This window comes from Halichoeres trimaculatus, unplaced genomic scaffold, assembly GCF_033239565.1.
Source record: "Halichoeres trimaculatus isolate MK-OKI-2021-1 unplaced genomic scaffold, fHalTri1.1 fHalTri1_scaffold_24, whole genome shotgun sequence".
Taxonomy (NCBI): Eukaryota; Metazoa; Chordata; class Actinopteri; order Labriformes; family Labridae; genus Halichoeres; species Halichoeres trimaculatus.
Window position 1 is genome coordinate 4,720,746 of NW_027437202.1, and position 14,401 is coordinate 4,735,146.

The 14,401-nt window shown below is 43.7% G+C and overlaps 1 protein-coding gene across 5 annotated transcripts in view; it reads left to right on the top strand.

Annotated features, from left to right (window-relative positions):
- Window positions 1-14,401, top strand: part of ncam2 (neural cell adhesion molecule 2) — a 224,407-nt gene that overhangs the window by 153,981 nt on the left and 56,025 nt on the right. For all 5 annotated transcript variants that reach the window (XM_074664593.1, XM_074664594.1, XM_074664592.1 and 2 more), the window contains exons 3-5: window positions 3,622-3,828; window positions 7,016-7,159; window positions 8,441-8,578. In XM_074664593.1, the coding sequence (XP_074520694.1) occupies window positions 3,622-3,828; window positions 7,016-7,159; window positions 8,441-8,578 (489 nt within the window). The remainder of the gene's footprint in view (window positions 1-3,621; window positions 3,829-7,015; window positions 7,160-8,440; window positions 8,579-14,401) is intronic.

Sequence of the window (14,401 nt, forward strand, 5' to 3'; positions counted from 1 at the left end):
GTAAACCCACTGCGAGCGATGAGCAGCTTCTGCTGCACAAACATCATTACAGAGCATGCTGGGTAATGCACGGCGCCTTATGTGTGCATTGTTTTTCTTCACTAACACACTCTGCAACAAAAGATGCAGAGTACGACACAGTAAAGCAGTAAGGCTCAAATTTTGACGCCTCCTGTTTGAGCAGACAGAGCGCCGTCTGAAGTTAAAGAAGTCCTCTGTTGAGGTTAAATGAACCTGAGCTCGTGGCAGGACAAATAAGGCGGTTGATAAAACAGTGTTAAGGTGTGTGTTTAACCTCCCCTATGACTGAGGTGGCAGAGAGCCAGAACAAATGTTGGCTGCAAAATAAAAACCGAGGCGGCTACAAAGGCCGAACGGTCCCAGATCCAACCGCTATTATGTTTCCATCCAGAGAGGTCAAATCGCTTGTCCCAGCAGAGCCGCGTTTACCCACTGGCCAGACATCACAGAGCAGAGCGAGATGGAAAGAGAGCAGATAAATATGGAGCCAATGACTCTGACGTGTTAAACGATGCTGACCAGGGCCGTTCCTCCCCTGGAGACCAGAATCTGTCTTAATGCGAGTAACTTTTCTCTTCTTCCATTGGCAGATTTTTTTACTTGTTACAGCAATTCAGGCCTCATTTTTGTCTTTAAATAACTTAAAAAAAAAGACATTTTTCTGGACTGGTCAGGTGAATGTGGCTCATATTAAGTCTAAAAAGACAAGTGACAAAACATCTACTTAATTGTTGTAACTTGAGTATTTGTAATCCATTACTTCCACCCGAAACGACACCTGACTTTTTTCAGTCGACTCAAATTTCATTCACACCAAGAACCAGCAGTAACGCCAAGTCTCCTCCAGGTTTGAGCAGAAATTTCCATCAGCTGTTCACCCCCGTTGTAAAGACCCACAGTGTGAGCTGCGAAACAGGGCAGCTCCTGTCTTCTCGCATCATCTGCCTGTCACAAAGCTAGCTGCATCAGCTGCAGCATATTTAGCTGACAGACTGTAAAGTGGTACGAGGTGATAACGCTGTGATGCTAACAGGTATGAAGAGGCGCCTGTAGCTACTGCAAGACGCTTATCTCCTCACCACATGAGCCTCAAGAGAAGCCAGGTGTGACCGCGAGGAGGACGGCGTTTGGTGTTTCATGTAATGAGGAGTTGACACACTTTCCAGGCTCAGATGTTCGTTGGGAGTGTCGCGGTTGTGAGTTGGACGTGCATCATCCAGCTTTAAACCACACCCCTCACCGCTCATCTCACAGCTCCACCTGTTAAGACGACGCCCCCCAACCTTCTGCTGGAGCAGCTGCAGGTTAAAAGCTTTGCCCAAGGGCATCCTGCACATGGTTACTGAAGGGAGAAGACAGCATTCAAACTGCCTGCTTTCCTCCCTCATCACTCCAGCTCCTCTTAAAGTGACACACGCTACAAACTTCCACTTTTTCCCTTTAGTTAGCTGAATTGAATCCAATCACCCGTCTCCAAGGGGCCAGACGAGCCTCCGTCCATCTCTCCTCTCGTTCAAGGCTCCCGCTGATTGAAAGGCTGGGTAATACACCTCTCCTCTGACACTTTTATTTGCAGAATTTACAGGCAAAGGGCACCTGCTGCTTGCAGATTGCCCTATTATCTCCGACAGAGGCCAGATGAGCTTACAGGCTACATATGGAGGCCGTTTTAATTAGGATGCAAGTTAGGCTCTGATCATGTTTCTGCAGCCATGTTTGTGTGTGCAGCGCTTGTGTGTGTGCATAATCTTGGAAATGAGAGTGGAATTTACAGCCTACATATGTCCCCGTTCCCCTTACAGACTTTTGAGCTATGCAAATCCAAGATTATGGCGTAATTGTACAATTCCAGGCTGTCTGTTTACCAGTAACAACTTTGCATAGTTCTCAGCTGTTCAGTGGAGTGGAGACGAGCAGAAATGCTTTCTTATTTTCATGTAAACACTGCAGAAATAGGATAAACTACATGATTATTATTTCCAGATAAAGCCTCATGCAGCTCTTTTACGCATTTGCAGTGGCTCGTGGTAGCTTTGAAAAAATAAAAAGGATTTTTTTTAGTGTTTGTTTCAAATTTTTGCAAATGTCATTTTTTATTTCTGCATATTTGTGCAAAAAAATGAAATTCCTTTTTTTTAATTTCAGAAATTTTGAAATTTTTACAATTTTTTGAAAATTTTGCAACCTTAAATTTTTTGAATTTCTGCAAATTGTTGCAAATTATTTAAACTCAATTTTTTGTTTTTGCAAATTTTGAATTTTTTACAACTTTGTGAAATTTTGGCAAATTTCAATTGTTTAATTTCTGCAAATCGTTGCAAAATATTTAAAATCCTTTTTTTGTAGTTTTGCAAATTTTTAAAGTTTTTACAACTTTTTGAAATGGATCCAATTTTTTTTTTAATTTCTGCAAACTGTTGCAAAATATCAAAATTCTTTTTTTTTCACTTTCACTTTTTTCAACTTTATGAAATTTTTGCAATTTTTTATTCTCAATTTCTGCATTTTTTTGCAAAATATTTGAATTCTATTTTTTCAATATAAACTTTTACAGCTTTTTGAAAATTAAGCAATTTTTAGAAATTACAATTTTAAAATTTCTTTGCATATTAATGAAATTTTGGCAAATTCTTGAAATTTATTTTTTTAATTAATTTTGCAAATTGTTGTGCATTTTTCAAACATTATTTTATCTTTAAATTTCGCTATTTTTTGGAATTTCGTCAATTTTGCAAATTTATAAAGATTTTAAAAAATAAGACATTATATGCACAATTTTCAAAACACAAAAAGCATTTTGATTAGATAATCACCAAATTTTTACTATGTTCAGAATTCTATTCACTGTTTTGTCTTTACTGTGAAGATAAAGTAGATTTTGTGGTTCCTGAATGACTTTAATCCAGGTGAGCTTAGAATGCCTCTTATGAAAGTGAAGGTTGCAGACCCCTGCTCTAGATGCTGACATTGTTTCCCTCTTTGACCCATGAGAAAAAAACGCCTCCAGATTCAGCTTTAACAGATTGCTTTTTGTCTTCTACTTGTATTGATTTGTCAGATTTAAAAACCTCCATGCAGGACAAATCCAGGGTTTCACTCAGCTTTAAAAAGTTCTGCAACTTTCCAGAAAGTTTTCAGTGAAGGCGACTGAAATATTGAAACAGTACGAGTCATTAGCCGCGTACACAAAACAGGAAAGCCAACCAGCTGTTATCAAGGCGCGTTTTCTTCCCGGACATACTGCAGGCTGAGCATCTTTCAGGCCGGCTAGCTTCATGCATAGAGAATGCCACTCATGGGAAATCTAAAACTTTCTCTAATATTCCCGAGACTGGAAGGTTTAAACGTGTCCGTCCGTTTTGGAAAATAAATAAAACTATTGAAAGTCAACAAGAGACAAGTTTGAGGAAAGTAATAAATGTCTTCAGGCGTTAAAATGTCAACTGCTGTTGTGAATAGATCCCAGGTGTGAGTGGGAGTGAACGTGGAAACCTCTCTGTCTCCTCAGCGATGAAGCTCGGTACCATCCTGCACCTCCTCGTAAACAACACTCACAGTAATCACTCTTTTATCTCTCTCTTTCTCTGACCTTGCTCCTAGCGATTGGCGAGCCGGTGCGGCTGGAGTGGTACAACCCTCAGGGCGAGCGCATCGCGCCCTCCAAGCGAATGGCGCTCCACACGGAGACGTCACGATCAAGGCTCATCATTTACAACGCCATCATCGAGGACGCGGGGATCTACCGCTGCCAGGCCACTGACGCCAGCGGGCACACGGAGGAGGCCTCAGTGGTGCTGGAGATTTACCGTAAGTTTGACAGAAGCACGCTCTGAAAATGTAGCATCATGTGCACCCCTCACTCTGTGTGTGTGTGTGTGTTTAACTCCTGCTTGTGATTAAAGTGTAATGACGGCTGCTGATGCCTTGGGACTCTGCTGCTGCCAGGTGTAATGAGGAACCTGCTCTGCTGACCCATCACTTTTTCCTGGACAGAACTCGATGTTTGGCGGCAGGAGGGGGCAGTGGTTACAGGACGGATCCTCTCAGTGGATCAACAACATTTGCTCTCGTTAAACTGTCCTTGAGCTGGACGGCCAGCGAGGAGCACCAGCTCGTGTCTGATTGTTTGAATATTTAAAAACAAACCCTGACTGATGAGGAGACTTCCCAAGCCTCATCGTAATCGTAGGAACTTGAAGACACACTGGTTTGATTTCACACACTGGAAACCATCACCTGCTGCGTGGACGCCGCTTTCATCCCGGCCCAGCGAACCATTAGGGGAGACATCACAGCTTCAATCACACCTGCCACCGCTCAGCCCTCGCCTCATTCACCACATAACCAGCTCGCTGAAACCATTGTTTCCATGGCAACTGGGCGTCACTGGCTGGCTGAGTGACTGGCTGGCTCTCTCGGGCCCTTCGGTGTGGATTGCATTAGCTGCCTGCGGATGAAAACCTGCCTAAAGCTGCGGCCAGACGTTCTGCCAGAGCGGTGCAGAAGCCCGTGTGCTACAGCATGTCGGACATGAAACCCACGAGCAGTCGGGGGGAAGGTGTTGACAGCCTCTGTGTTGTTGTTGACGTCTCCATGATGTGCTTGTGGAGTGGCAGAGCTATTAAAAGTCAGGTGACTTCAGCTTTACTTCACTCTGGACTAACAGAGGAAACAGGAAGTAGGACGCCTTGAAACTGCAGCCCCACGGAGGATAGGATAAATACTTTCCCCTCAAAACTCACAAATAGCTTCGGACAGAGGCCTCCTTTCTTTTCCTCTCAGTTTATTAACGCTGCATAAACCTGTTTCCCAGTAAAGACTGGGATGGATCATCCAAACCTGACTGGAGTCCAGAGGATTTAGCTCCTGGAGGTTTCACAGTCACCCTTCCAGCAGCAGAGAAGAGACTCTGAGTATATTCTCTGCTTGGCAGTGTCAAGTGTGCAGCCGAGTGTTACTCTGGAGAGGATGTTTCCCTTACTGATTCTCTTGTAGAGCAGTGGAACAACAAAAGAGAAAGGAAACAGATACAAACAGGAGGCACTGAATGCTTCAAACCTGAGTGAGAGCGCTGCACATTTCCTGGAATGAAAAGGACACACGGGAGGAATTGATACGAAACCAAAATGGTGAATGACAGAAAAAAAACATGCAAAGGCATCCTTGAAGTTAATGATGACACTGAGATGCCGGGCACGTTCGCAGGCGGCGGGAGGGTGCAGTCGCGGGAGAGAAAGCTCATTTTAGGGAGCAGCCTGGCATAAATCACACGGTGAAATGCTAATGCCGAAGCCCCGCTAACGGAAGGGACTGATAGGGGAGCTGTCGTTGATTTATTCACACCTTCACAATACAGAACACAGATGATAGCAGGTGGTTGCGGGGCTGTCTGTGCCAGCTTCGGTGCACATCAAAAGCAGGTTTGAAGGGTCCAACAAGAAGTGTCCTGGAAAGACATTTGTCCAAACACCAAATGCTCCTCCAGAGGGAAGGGATGTAGCTTGTGCTCCTTTTAATCCTACAAACAGAGACAGAGAGTGTGATCCCATCTTACAGCTAAAGATCTGAAGACGTCACAGGGTAATCATCTCCAGCCAAGGTTAATGCACGGCTCTGTGGAGGGCGATCCGTCATCTGGTGTGTCAGGTAACGTCTGTGGAAGATCTGGAGTTATTAACCAGCTGCACACCACAAATAACAACAACATTTCTCCACATTTAGCTCTAAAACATCACTTTTTATGCAGATTTAGCGAAATTTTCATGATATATATTTTTGAAATAATAAATGTTGAGTGTTATATCTAGTATCTAGTATTGGATCAGGCTGATTTTGGCATTTTTTGACGTATCAGTGATAGGGGATTCTAGCAGAGCTTCTCAACCGATCATCCACGTTAGTCGTCATAAAGCCAAAATTACTGCCCAACCTCATAAAGTTGATGAGAGAATGATAAAATAAGGTAAGGTACAGTGATGTAGAACACAACCAGATACATTACAGCAATAACATCTGCTTTACAGCATCCTACGGTAACTCTACAGGGACAAACAGCTCAAAGGGTGAAAACAAACAAACACGGTAAAGTCTGTTAGCTTAGCGCTAAAAACTCTGTGGCTTCAGTGTCATCAGTGTGGAAATACATCAAACTAGAAAGTGAAGACACTCAATATTAAGCTAAGACTGAGTATTAATCTAAGTTTTTAGAAATCTTGACCAAAGATTTCTAGATGTTAAGCCCAGATTTCTAAATATTGAGCTAAGATTTTTAAATATTTTGCTTATATGCAAATTCAAAGTCCCACCCACTGGAAGTACCAAAATAAAAGTCTTCGAAGCGACCCAGCCAAGATGGGTTTTGAGAGTGAAAAGAATGAATGAATTTGCACATTAGCTAAATATTAAGAATCAGAATGTTTGTTTTTAACATTAAGCTAAAACATTCAACTTTCATGTATAATATTTGACGGATATATTTCAAAAATGTTTCTCTTTATCTGCAGAAAAAATGATGTTTTAGAGCTAAATGTGGAGAAATGTTATTTGTAGACTGTGCAAATTTACAATCAACGCCCCATAGAAACACAAAGACAGTAACAACCACAAACAAAGAGCCAAGAGATCCCCAATAAGTAAAAGAAGCTTTTTCTTCAGGACAAACATTTCCTGTGTCAAAGCAAAGATAAGGACACAGTTTGGGTGATGAACCAGCAACATGAAGCGCTATCAGAAGATTGAAGTCTTCCTCCCAGCACAAAGAAGAAGCTCTCTTTCTTTTCTCAGGACAGTGATGCATTCAGTCTAAATCCAGGCCACACTTCAACCTGCATTATCAACAAAAAAAAAAGCCTCAAAGAAGCAGCCGGGCTGCCTACTGAGGAGAAAATGTAGCACATATATTTTAAAGCAACCTCTCCTGTTTTTCTTTTGAAGCTCAGACCTGGATGAATCACCATAAAAAGCTGTTCCATCTCCATCTGGTTTGATCTTTCAGAGAGGCTGACGTTTCGGGATGTTCAGTCGCCGCAGGAGTTCCGGCACGGCGAGACAGCTGAGGTGGTGTGCGACGTCATCAGTTCGCCTGTGCCGGTGGTGGTGTGGTACTACCAGGACAAGGAGATCACAGAGGAGCACCACAGTAAGTTCCCACAATCTTCTTTCTTTTACAATCCTGCAGCTTAGGTTGGGTTTTCTTTGAGTGGAGGGTAAAAGTGAAGCTGCAGGGACTTTAAAGTAACTTTTTTGTGACTCAATCAAAAGAGTAAACATTCAATCATCGCCTTTTAGCTTTGTGAAACTACACAACTGATCTTAATTATTCCAGCAGCAGCGAGCCTGCACTCAAAGGATCACATTTTAAATGTAAACCCGCCAAACACACTTTCTTATTGCGCATAAAAAACACTCACAAGTCCCCGCGTGCCCAATTCTCATTCTTATTGAAAAGACGTGCTAATGTGCCAAAAACGCTGTTCTCCAGGAAATGCTATTTCCCTCCATTGTGCGGCCTCACAATAAGACAAGGGTATCAAATTCTATGAATAGAAACCCCATCAGGCGTGGAGGAGGCGTAGAACTTGGACGGGAACCATGTTAACAAGCGAATGAGGGGATGGATTATCCAGCGGTCGCACGGTGACATTCGATGATGCTGCTACCCAGGGGATGTCATATAAAGGAGCAGTTTGCGTATTTTCCATGTGTTTTTAAACTCAGTCCCATCCTTTTCTGCTGCTTCAGGAGGGTGGAGATCTTAATTAGTTCATAAAGGAGGCAGATGACAGCAGAGGAGCTCTCAGGAAACAGATTAACTTTCAATATCATTATTTTCTGATCGACAGCATGTGCATTCATAAAAACCAGGAGGTGGTTTCATTACTCCTCCTTGATTCCCACCTCTCCCCCGTCCGTCCTCCATCCAGACAAACGCTCCCGAGCTCTGATTAGACAGTGACCCCTCCAATCCGTCACGTGTTTTAATTGAAATCCGAATCCTCGGTGTCACCGTGATGATGAAACATGGAGGGAAGAAGAGCCTTTTTTTAATCCTTCACTCTAATTACGATGCAGGGTTATAAATATCTCTGAGAGAAATGAGATGGAGGCCTCATCACTCGCGGTCAATCTCCCCGCAGCCACAATGGGAGCGGGCGCCGAGACTATTTGGAACTGTAATTGCGCGAGTGTTTATCAGTGTGGACTTTATCAGGTAAATGTGCTGCAGTGAAGATTGACAGTCGAGCTACTGGAGAGTGGAGATGGCAATTTTCTGCTGCTGTTTTCCTAACTTTCTTATCTCGCTTCTCTCTCTATCATACACTGTTGTTCTTTTGTTTCCCTCCTCCCACTCTTTCTCCTCGTCTCTCTGTCTCTCTGTCTGTCCCTCTGTCTGTCCGTCCTCTTCGCCCGTGCTGTGAAGGCAGGTACCTGGTGCTGGCAAACAACAACCTACAGATCCATCAGGTGACCAAAGCGGACGAAGGCGTGTACCGCTGTGAGGCCAGCGTGGAGGCTCGCGGAGAGATCGATTTTGTGGACATCGCTGTTGTCGTCAACGGTGAGTTTCATTCATTTACTCACTAAGTGAAAACTTGGGTCCACTTTGAGACAACAGCTGGACTTCATGAGGAGAAAGATGCTTAATCCAAATGGTTTGGTTCGGTGTACATTGTCGTTTTTAACACCCCAGATTAGCATACACCCTAATAATCCACTATTAACAGATTATTTTTAATCAATTCTGTCATGTTACATTATGAAAAACCTGAAAGAATGAGGTTGTTTCCTATTTCAAACATCATTAAAGCTGAGTCAAACATTGCTAGTTTCAACTCCTCAGTAAGGACAGTCCCTATTGGCTGTCCCAGAGGTCACTAAAAGCCACTGAATGACGCTGCTGTTTAATTGGCAGAATAATCCATTTGCAGAAAGCAGATAAAACACAACATCATTAATATGTTTAGAACTACAAATGAACTTTCCTCTGTCCATTCTTGTTTTTTTATGTCTAAATATCAACCCAAACTCTAGAGAAGTTGGGAGAACTTTCGCCTTTAAAAAAAACTCAACAGACGGTCTGAACGTCGTTAAATGTAGCGGCAATGTCTCTAAGTTGGCAACACTTAGTCGTGGTTTTATCCTCCACTTTCTTACCTCCGTCGTCAGAGCTCACACTGATAGCAGAACGACACGCCACATCAAGGTCCACCCGCTAACTCTGTCTTCTCTGCTCATCATGTAAACAACACTCACGCTTCCCCACAAAGTGTGCCTCGTGTTGGGCATGTGTATGAGCTTCATACTCGCTTCAAACTGAGTACAATGAAGAAAAAAGAACAACACGAACTGAACATAGCAAACAGACCGAGTGAGAAAAAAACGAACTGAGGCTGATTTTTCTCAGAAACTGTTCCAACCCTACTTGTGAGATAAGACGTCGAATTTGGTGAGGTAAGAAACAGAAAGTGAGTTGAAATTCTGGGATTAAAGTCAGTGCTACTAATGTAAAGTCAAACATCTATTCGGAAAAACCAAAAGTTATAAGATAAAAATTGAAAATTATGAGACAATAACTTGTAATTTTTAGATTAAGGGTCAATTTTTTTTTTTTAAAAAACAGTATAAGATAGTACTTTTGGGTGATTCTGAGTCTTTTTGTTAGCACCAGCTATTAGAAAAAGACTAATAGAGGTGTCTATATTGATAAATGTATAACTACCCCCCTCCCTGTTTTCATCCTCATGGTCCCAGCGCCTGCAGAGGTCTCAGAAAGCCTCATAGAGTCTGAAGGAGCACACTATTAGATCAAACACTTGTAAGACAGCAGCAGGGCAGTTCTCGTTGTGTGCTGTAATCCTCTTAGAGCGACAGAGCCCAGCAAACAATCTTGTTTTTGGGCATGAGTCACTATCGGCATTCATCTTTTTGAATACAAACCAGAAACCGCGCTCTAAACCTCGCCGGCCTTCAGCGCAGGAAGCTGTGCAGAGCTACTCCGAGCAGACACTCGCTCCTCTTCACACAGAGTCGGCAGATTAGCATTCATTAGGGGTCGAGTTTCTGTTGTTGTCGCCGCCGAACACAACTCACTCGTTTTTTTCTGTCCTCTCAAGGCTGCGAGGGACTCAAGTGTGCAGGTGCCCAAGGTTAACTTGTGTGCACAGGAGCAGCTTGGCTCTCGACTGCAGGAGACAGCGTCCTGTTGTTCAGCGTGTGCTAATTAGCAATTGATCCAAAATATAAGCTGTTTATCTGGCTAATTGGTGTTGTTGGAGAGTATGAAGTCACATGCAGGATAATGGCCTGTACGACTGTTTCTAATCTCAGAAGTGTTGTTGAGGATGTTGCAAAGCAGACACAACACGACCTGTTCGGGCTGTTTACACCTGCTGCAGATCATAACAGAGCTGTCTGCGCTGACAGACTCAGATAAGTCCATCACCGGGGCACTTACGCACAGATCTGCTGCGATTCTTCTTTAATGTGACTGAAAATGTCAATTAGCCGCGGCTCTGGGCTCTGTGGCCCCAAAATCGAAGGATGTCATTTTAATTTCCTCATTTGTCCTCATTTACGCGAGTCACCTGAGACTGCAGAAGTGATTGAAAGGTGATTCCGCTCAGGCCACCAGCGTCCCGTAACGCTTGAGCAGCTGCAATATTGTCCCTGCCTATGTAATTCTCCCCCCGCCTGATGTAATATTAGAGCGGCCCCTCCGCCCAAAAACTATGAATCGCATTCAATTTAGCACACCACTTACCTCACTTCTGAGGAAGATCCAATAAGCCTGCTCAATGAGGCACGACCTATTATTGCAGAGGCACGACACTCGCCATGCGGAGTCGACACCAGACTCTCCCGCTCCTTTCCTGCTGATCCCTGAAAACTTTTACATGAAGACGCGCCTGAAGCCGAGCCGGCGGCTGAATCTGATCAGCCTGTGCATGAGTTTCATAAAGACAGCACAATTTAATGAAACTAATGAGTTCGTCCAATATGTTTCCACCAGGCTCTGTGACATCTGCTGCAACGGTACATGCAGTCTCATCAGCGTTTTGTCCCGGCACGCCGTCTGCCTCTCTGGTTTTATTTCTCCCACCAAAATAAGAAACAAGGAGCTGTGTTTTTCTCTTTTTTGGCAGCGCTTTTAGCCATAAATTGGATTTCAGGTTTATTTTTTGGGTCTCCCTCCACCAGGGACCCTGAAAGTGTCTTTGTTGGAAGTTTGTGATGATTTATTCAGCTGTTGTCTTCCTTTTCTCACGTCTTTTTGAAGTTTAGACAACTTTATTCATTGATCTTTCCTTTTGTTTGTGATGCCTTGGCATCTGACCCACAAGTCGGCGAAGCGCCTTCGGTGCTGGATGTTAAACACTAGTTTTATCCAGAAATGCTGACTTTCTCTTAGATTTCTTGTACAGAAAGCAACTGCAAACGAAAGCTTGTTTCTTCCAGATGCTGTCAACATATTTAGATTGAAAAATGTTGAGTTAATCCTTGTCAAAAATGTCAAAAACTGCCCGTGCTGTTTTCCCACTTTGTGTTCCTAGTCTTTAAACACCTGCAAAGCGTTTAGTCCAGGGTCAGCAGAAATCTTGAGGAACATTAAGCAAAGCTCCTGGCGTGGAAGCGTAATTATCGAGGGTTTTACCGTCTCTGGTTTCCATTTGTGTGAACTAAAAAGAACCATCTCAGCTGAGGATTATCCAAGGAAACAGGGAGCCACCGGGTCTACCAGAGAGTATACAGTATCGACAGCAAACCTACACTGGTCGAACAGCGCAGAGGCCCTGATCACAGCCTGATAGAGACGCAGTAGATTGCTAGGAGGCTCAGGTATGTCAATGAGCACGACAGACTGCGCTACATGTTTTATCAATCAGCTGCAGACTGAGCAGCGCTCTGTTGTGCTGCCTGGGGGATATGGCATTGAGGTAGGATAAACAAACTGATAAAAACAGCCAGGAACATACTTTCCCTGTGTCAGAAGCCCCCTGGAGGAGGAGGGGGAGAAGAAAGGGAGCAGCTACAGGGTTTCTTCTGTCTCCTGAGGTCCAGGATTGAGCTCTTTAAGCTGTCTCTTAAGCCAAAGTCAGGGCCGGCATTGATTTGCGTCCACATAAAACCTGTGACAGACTACAGAAGGAAGAGGCTGGATGTTTGTTTGAAAGAAGATTAGTTCGACAAGTTGGGTAACTTTAGGAAGAAGAATTTAGAGCAGGGAAACAAAAAAGACTTCTCCCTCATTTAGAATTTAGATATTACAGAAAGAGACGGGAACTATCTGATGCGTGGAAGCTGGATTCATTAATTTAAGCATCTATCGGAAGCACAGATTGCTTCTTGAATCATTAAATCTCAGTTCAAACAGCAGTCAAACAATATTTTCCTTTGGTCTGTGCATTAATTGTATTTCTAATGTGATTTCTGCCCGGCCAATTACGGCCTGACCAGCTGCAGACTTTCCCTCGCTGTGAACAGACTCCGTCTCTGAGTCACATTCAGCTTGTAGCGACGATGCGTCACGCTGAGCCTTTGACACGCCGTGTCAGAAGACGTGTCACATCTGACTGCATCGGCCGTGTGTTAACAGACGCCGTTGTAAGCAGTCATGCAGAGTAGCATTGTCAGAAAGAAGGGCTGAGGAAGCTTACTGTATACTCACCACCTCCTCCTCCGTGTGTGAAGTCATAAATATTTATACCTCAGCTGATAAAAGAGCTGATTCCTGCCCATGAGCATGCAGCGAGTGAGGCTCTGCTGACCCGCCGCAGCTCCCGCGCCGCTGTGTGTCATCAAAGCAGAGCGTAGATGAGGGCGATGGCGTATGGAGGAAGAGGGGCCACCCACTGAATGGCTAATCAACCGGAGGGCAGAAGCAGCTCAGTGTCAGGAGGATGTCCAACATTTCAAGAAGTGCTCTCAAAAGTTCATCAGAGAGGAGTTTTTTGCTGAAAAACAAGAGCTGGATGATGGATGTTTTTTTTCTTTTTTTACCTTTATTTATTATCTTCTTTTGCTGTGGTGTTGTTTCGATAAGCTCCTGCAATGCCCCATGAATCCTGGCATTGTCATCTTGGATTATGTCCGTGCCATTCAGGATATTCAGTGAATTCAGGTAGTCAGCTGACCTCATTCTTTGAGCACAGACTGTTGCTGAACCTAGACCTGACCATAGACTGTAAAAAAAAAAGGGACATCATCTTGCTCGGCTCGAAGTGAGGTCACCACAAAAACTGCTCCCCCTGGTGGCTGGCTGCAGTATAGGTCAAAAAATCTGTCTCCCCAGTCATTCCAGATGGGCTGTGGTCAAACTTTAAAAAATTGATACAACTCATAGAAATGTTTCTCATGTTGTATTGAAGTCCTCTTTTTTTCTGAAAAGTTTTGTTTTCATTAGTTATATGAGGTTAAAAATGAGAGTTTACGTCACATTTAGCGATGATTGACAGATGCCGTTCTTGTGTATTTTTGCGAGGATTGTAAAATATGTCGAGAGTAGAGTCAAGAAGTGGTTAGCCTTCCTCACAGTCTCTACTGCGGTATTTTGGCTTTTGGTAGTAGGCACTAGGCGTGATGGGTGATCACTTCATCTGCCTCTCTTCTTACCCTAATGGCCCATCACTCTGGAACAGGGTCACATGACCTTCTTCCATTCCTCCAGAGCCCAATCTTTGACGCATTTTTTTAGGTTAGCATAAGTCTGTCTTTCCGTAATATAGATGTCATGAATAACTTGTCACATGCTTATTTTTCATCCTGAGTGTGAGAGCAGCATCAGATAGAGCTGGGATGTGCCTGTTTACAGTTTATATGAGAAACATGTATTCATATGTCTGAATGTAGAATTTGATTTCTGCACCTGGTGTTCCCTGGAGTCGATCCCCAGGAGGCTCTTCAGTACGTCGATAGTCGCTCTGAGTGAAAGGAAGTTAAACAGCTTTAATTCTACACTTTTCACACCTGCACAGGTTGAAAATCCTGAAAGCTGCTTGTCGTTTCTCAATCAGTCTGTTGATTCTAGCGTCCTTGAGCAAGGCACTCAACACCTTCCTCTACCAGAGGAGGGTAAATGTGATGCAGCCCTGCGTCATTTACCAATTACAGCACACTCAAAGAAAGTAAAAACCTCTTTCTTCTTGCGGTTTACCTCCCTCCTGTGTTTTTATTCTGGAATTTACAGCACATGGCTGTAATCTCACAAAGCCTGCCCACACCTTGCTTTTTCAATTTTCAGCTCTCTTGTTTTTCTCTTCCACCTGAGCTTTTTTATTTTTATCTCCTCTCTGTGTCGCCTCCTGCGCTTCCTGAAGCAGGTGTTTGTGTGTGAACGCATGTGTGACCTCTCGCATGAAAAAACAGGTGTGGATTGAAGCGGTGA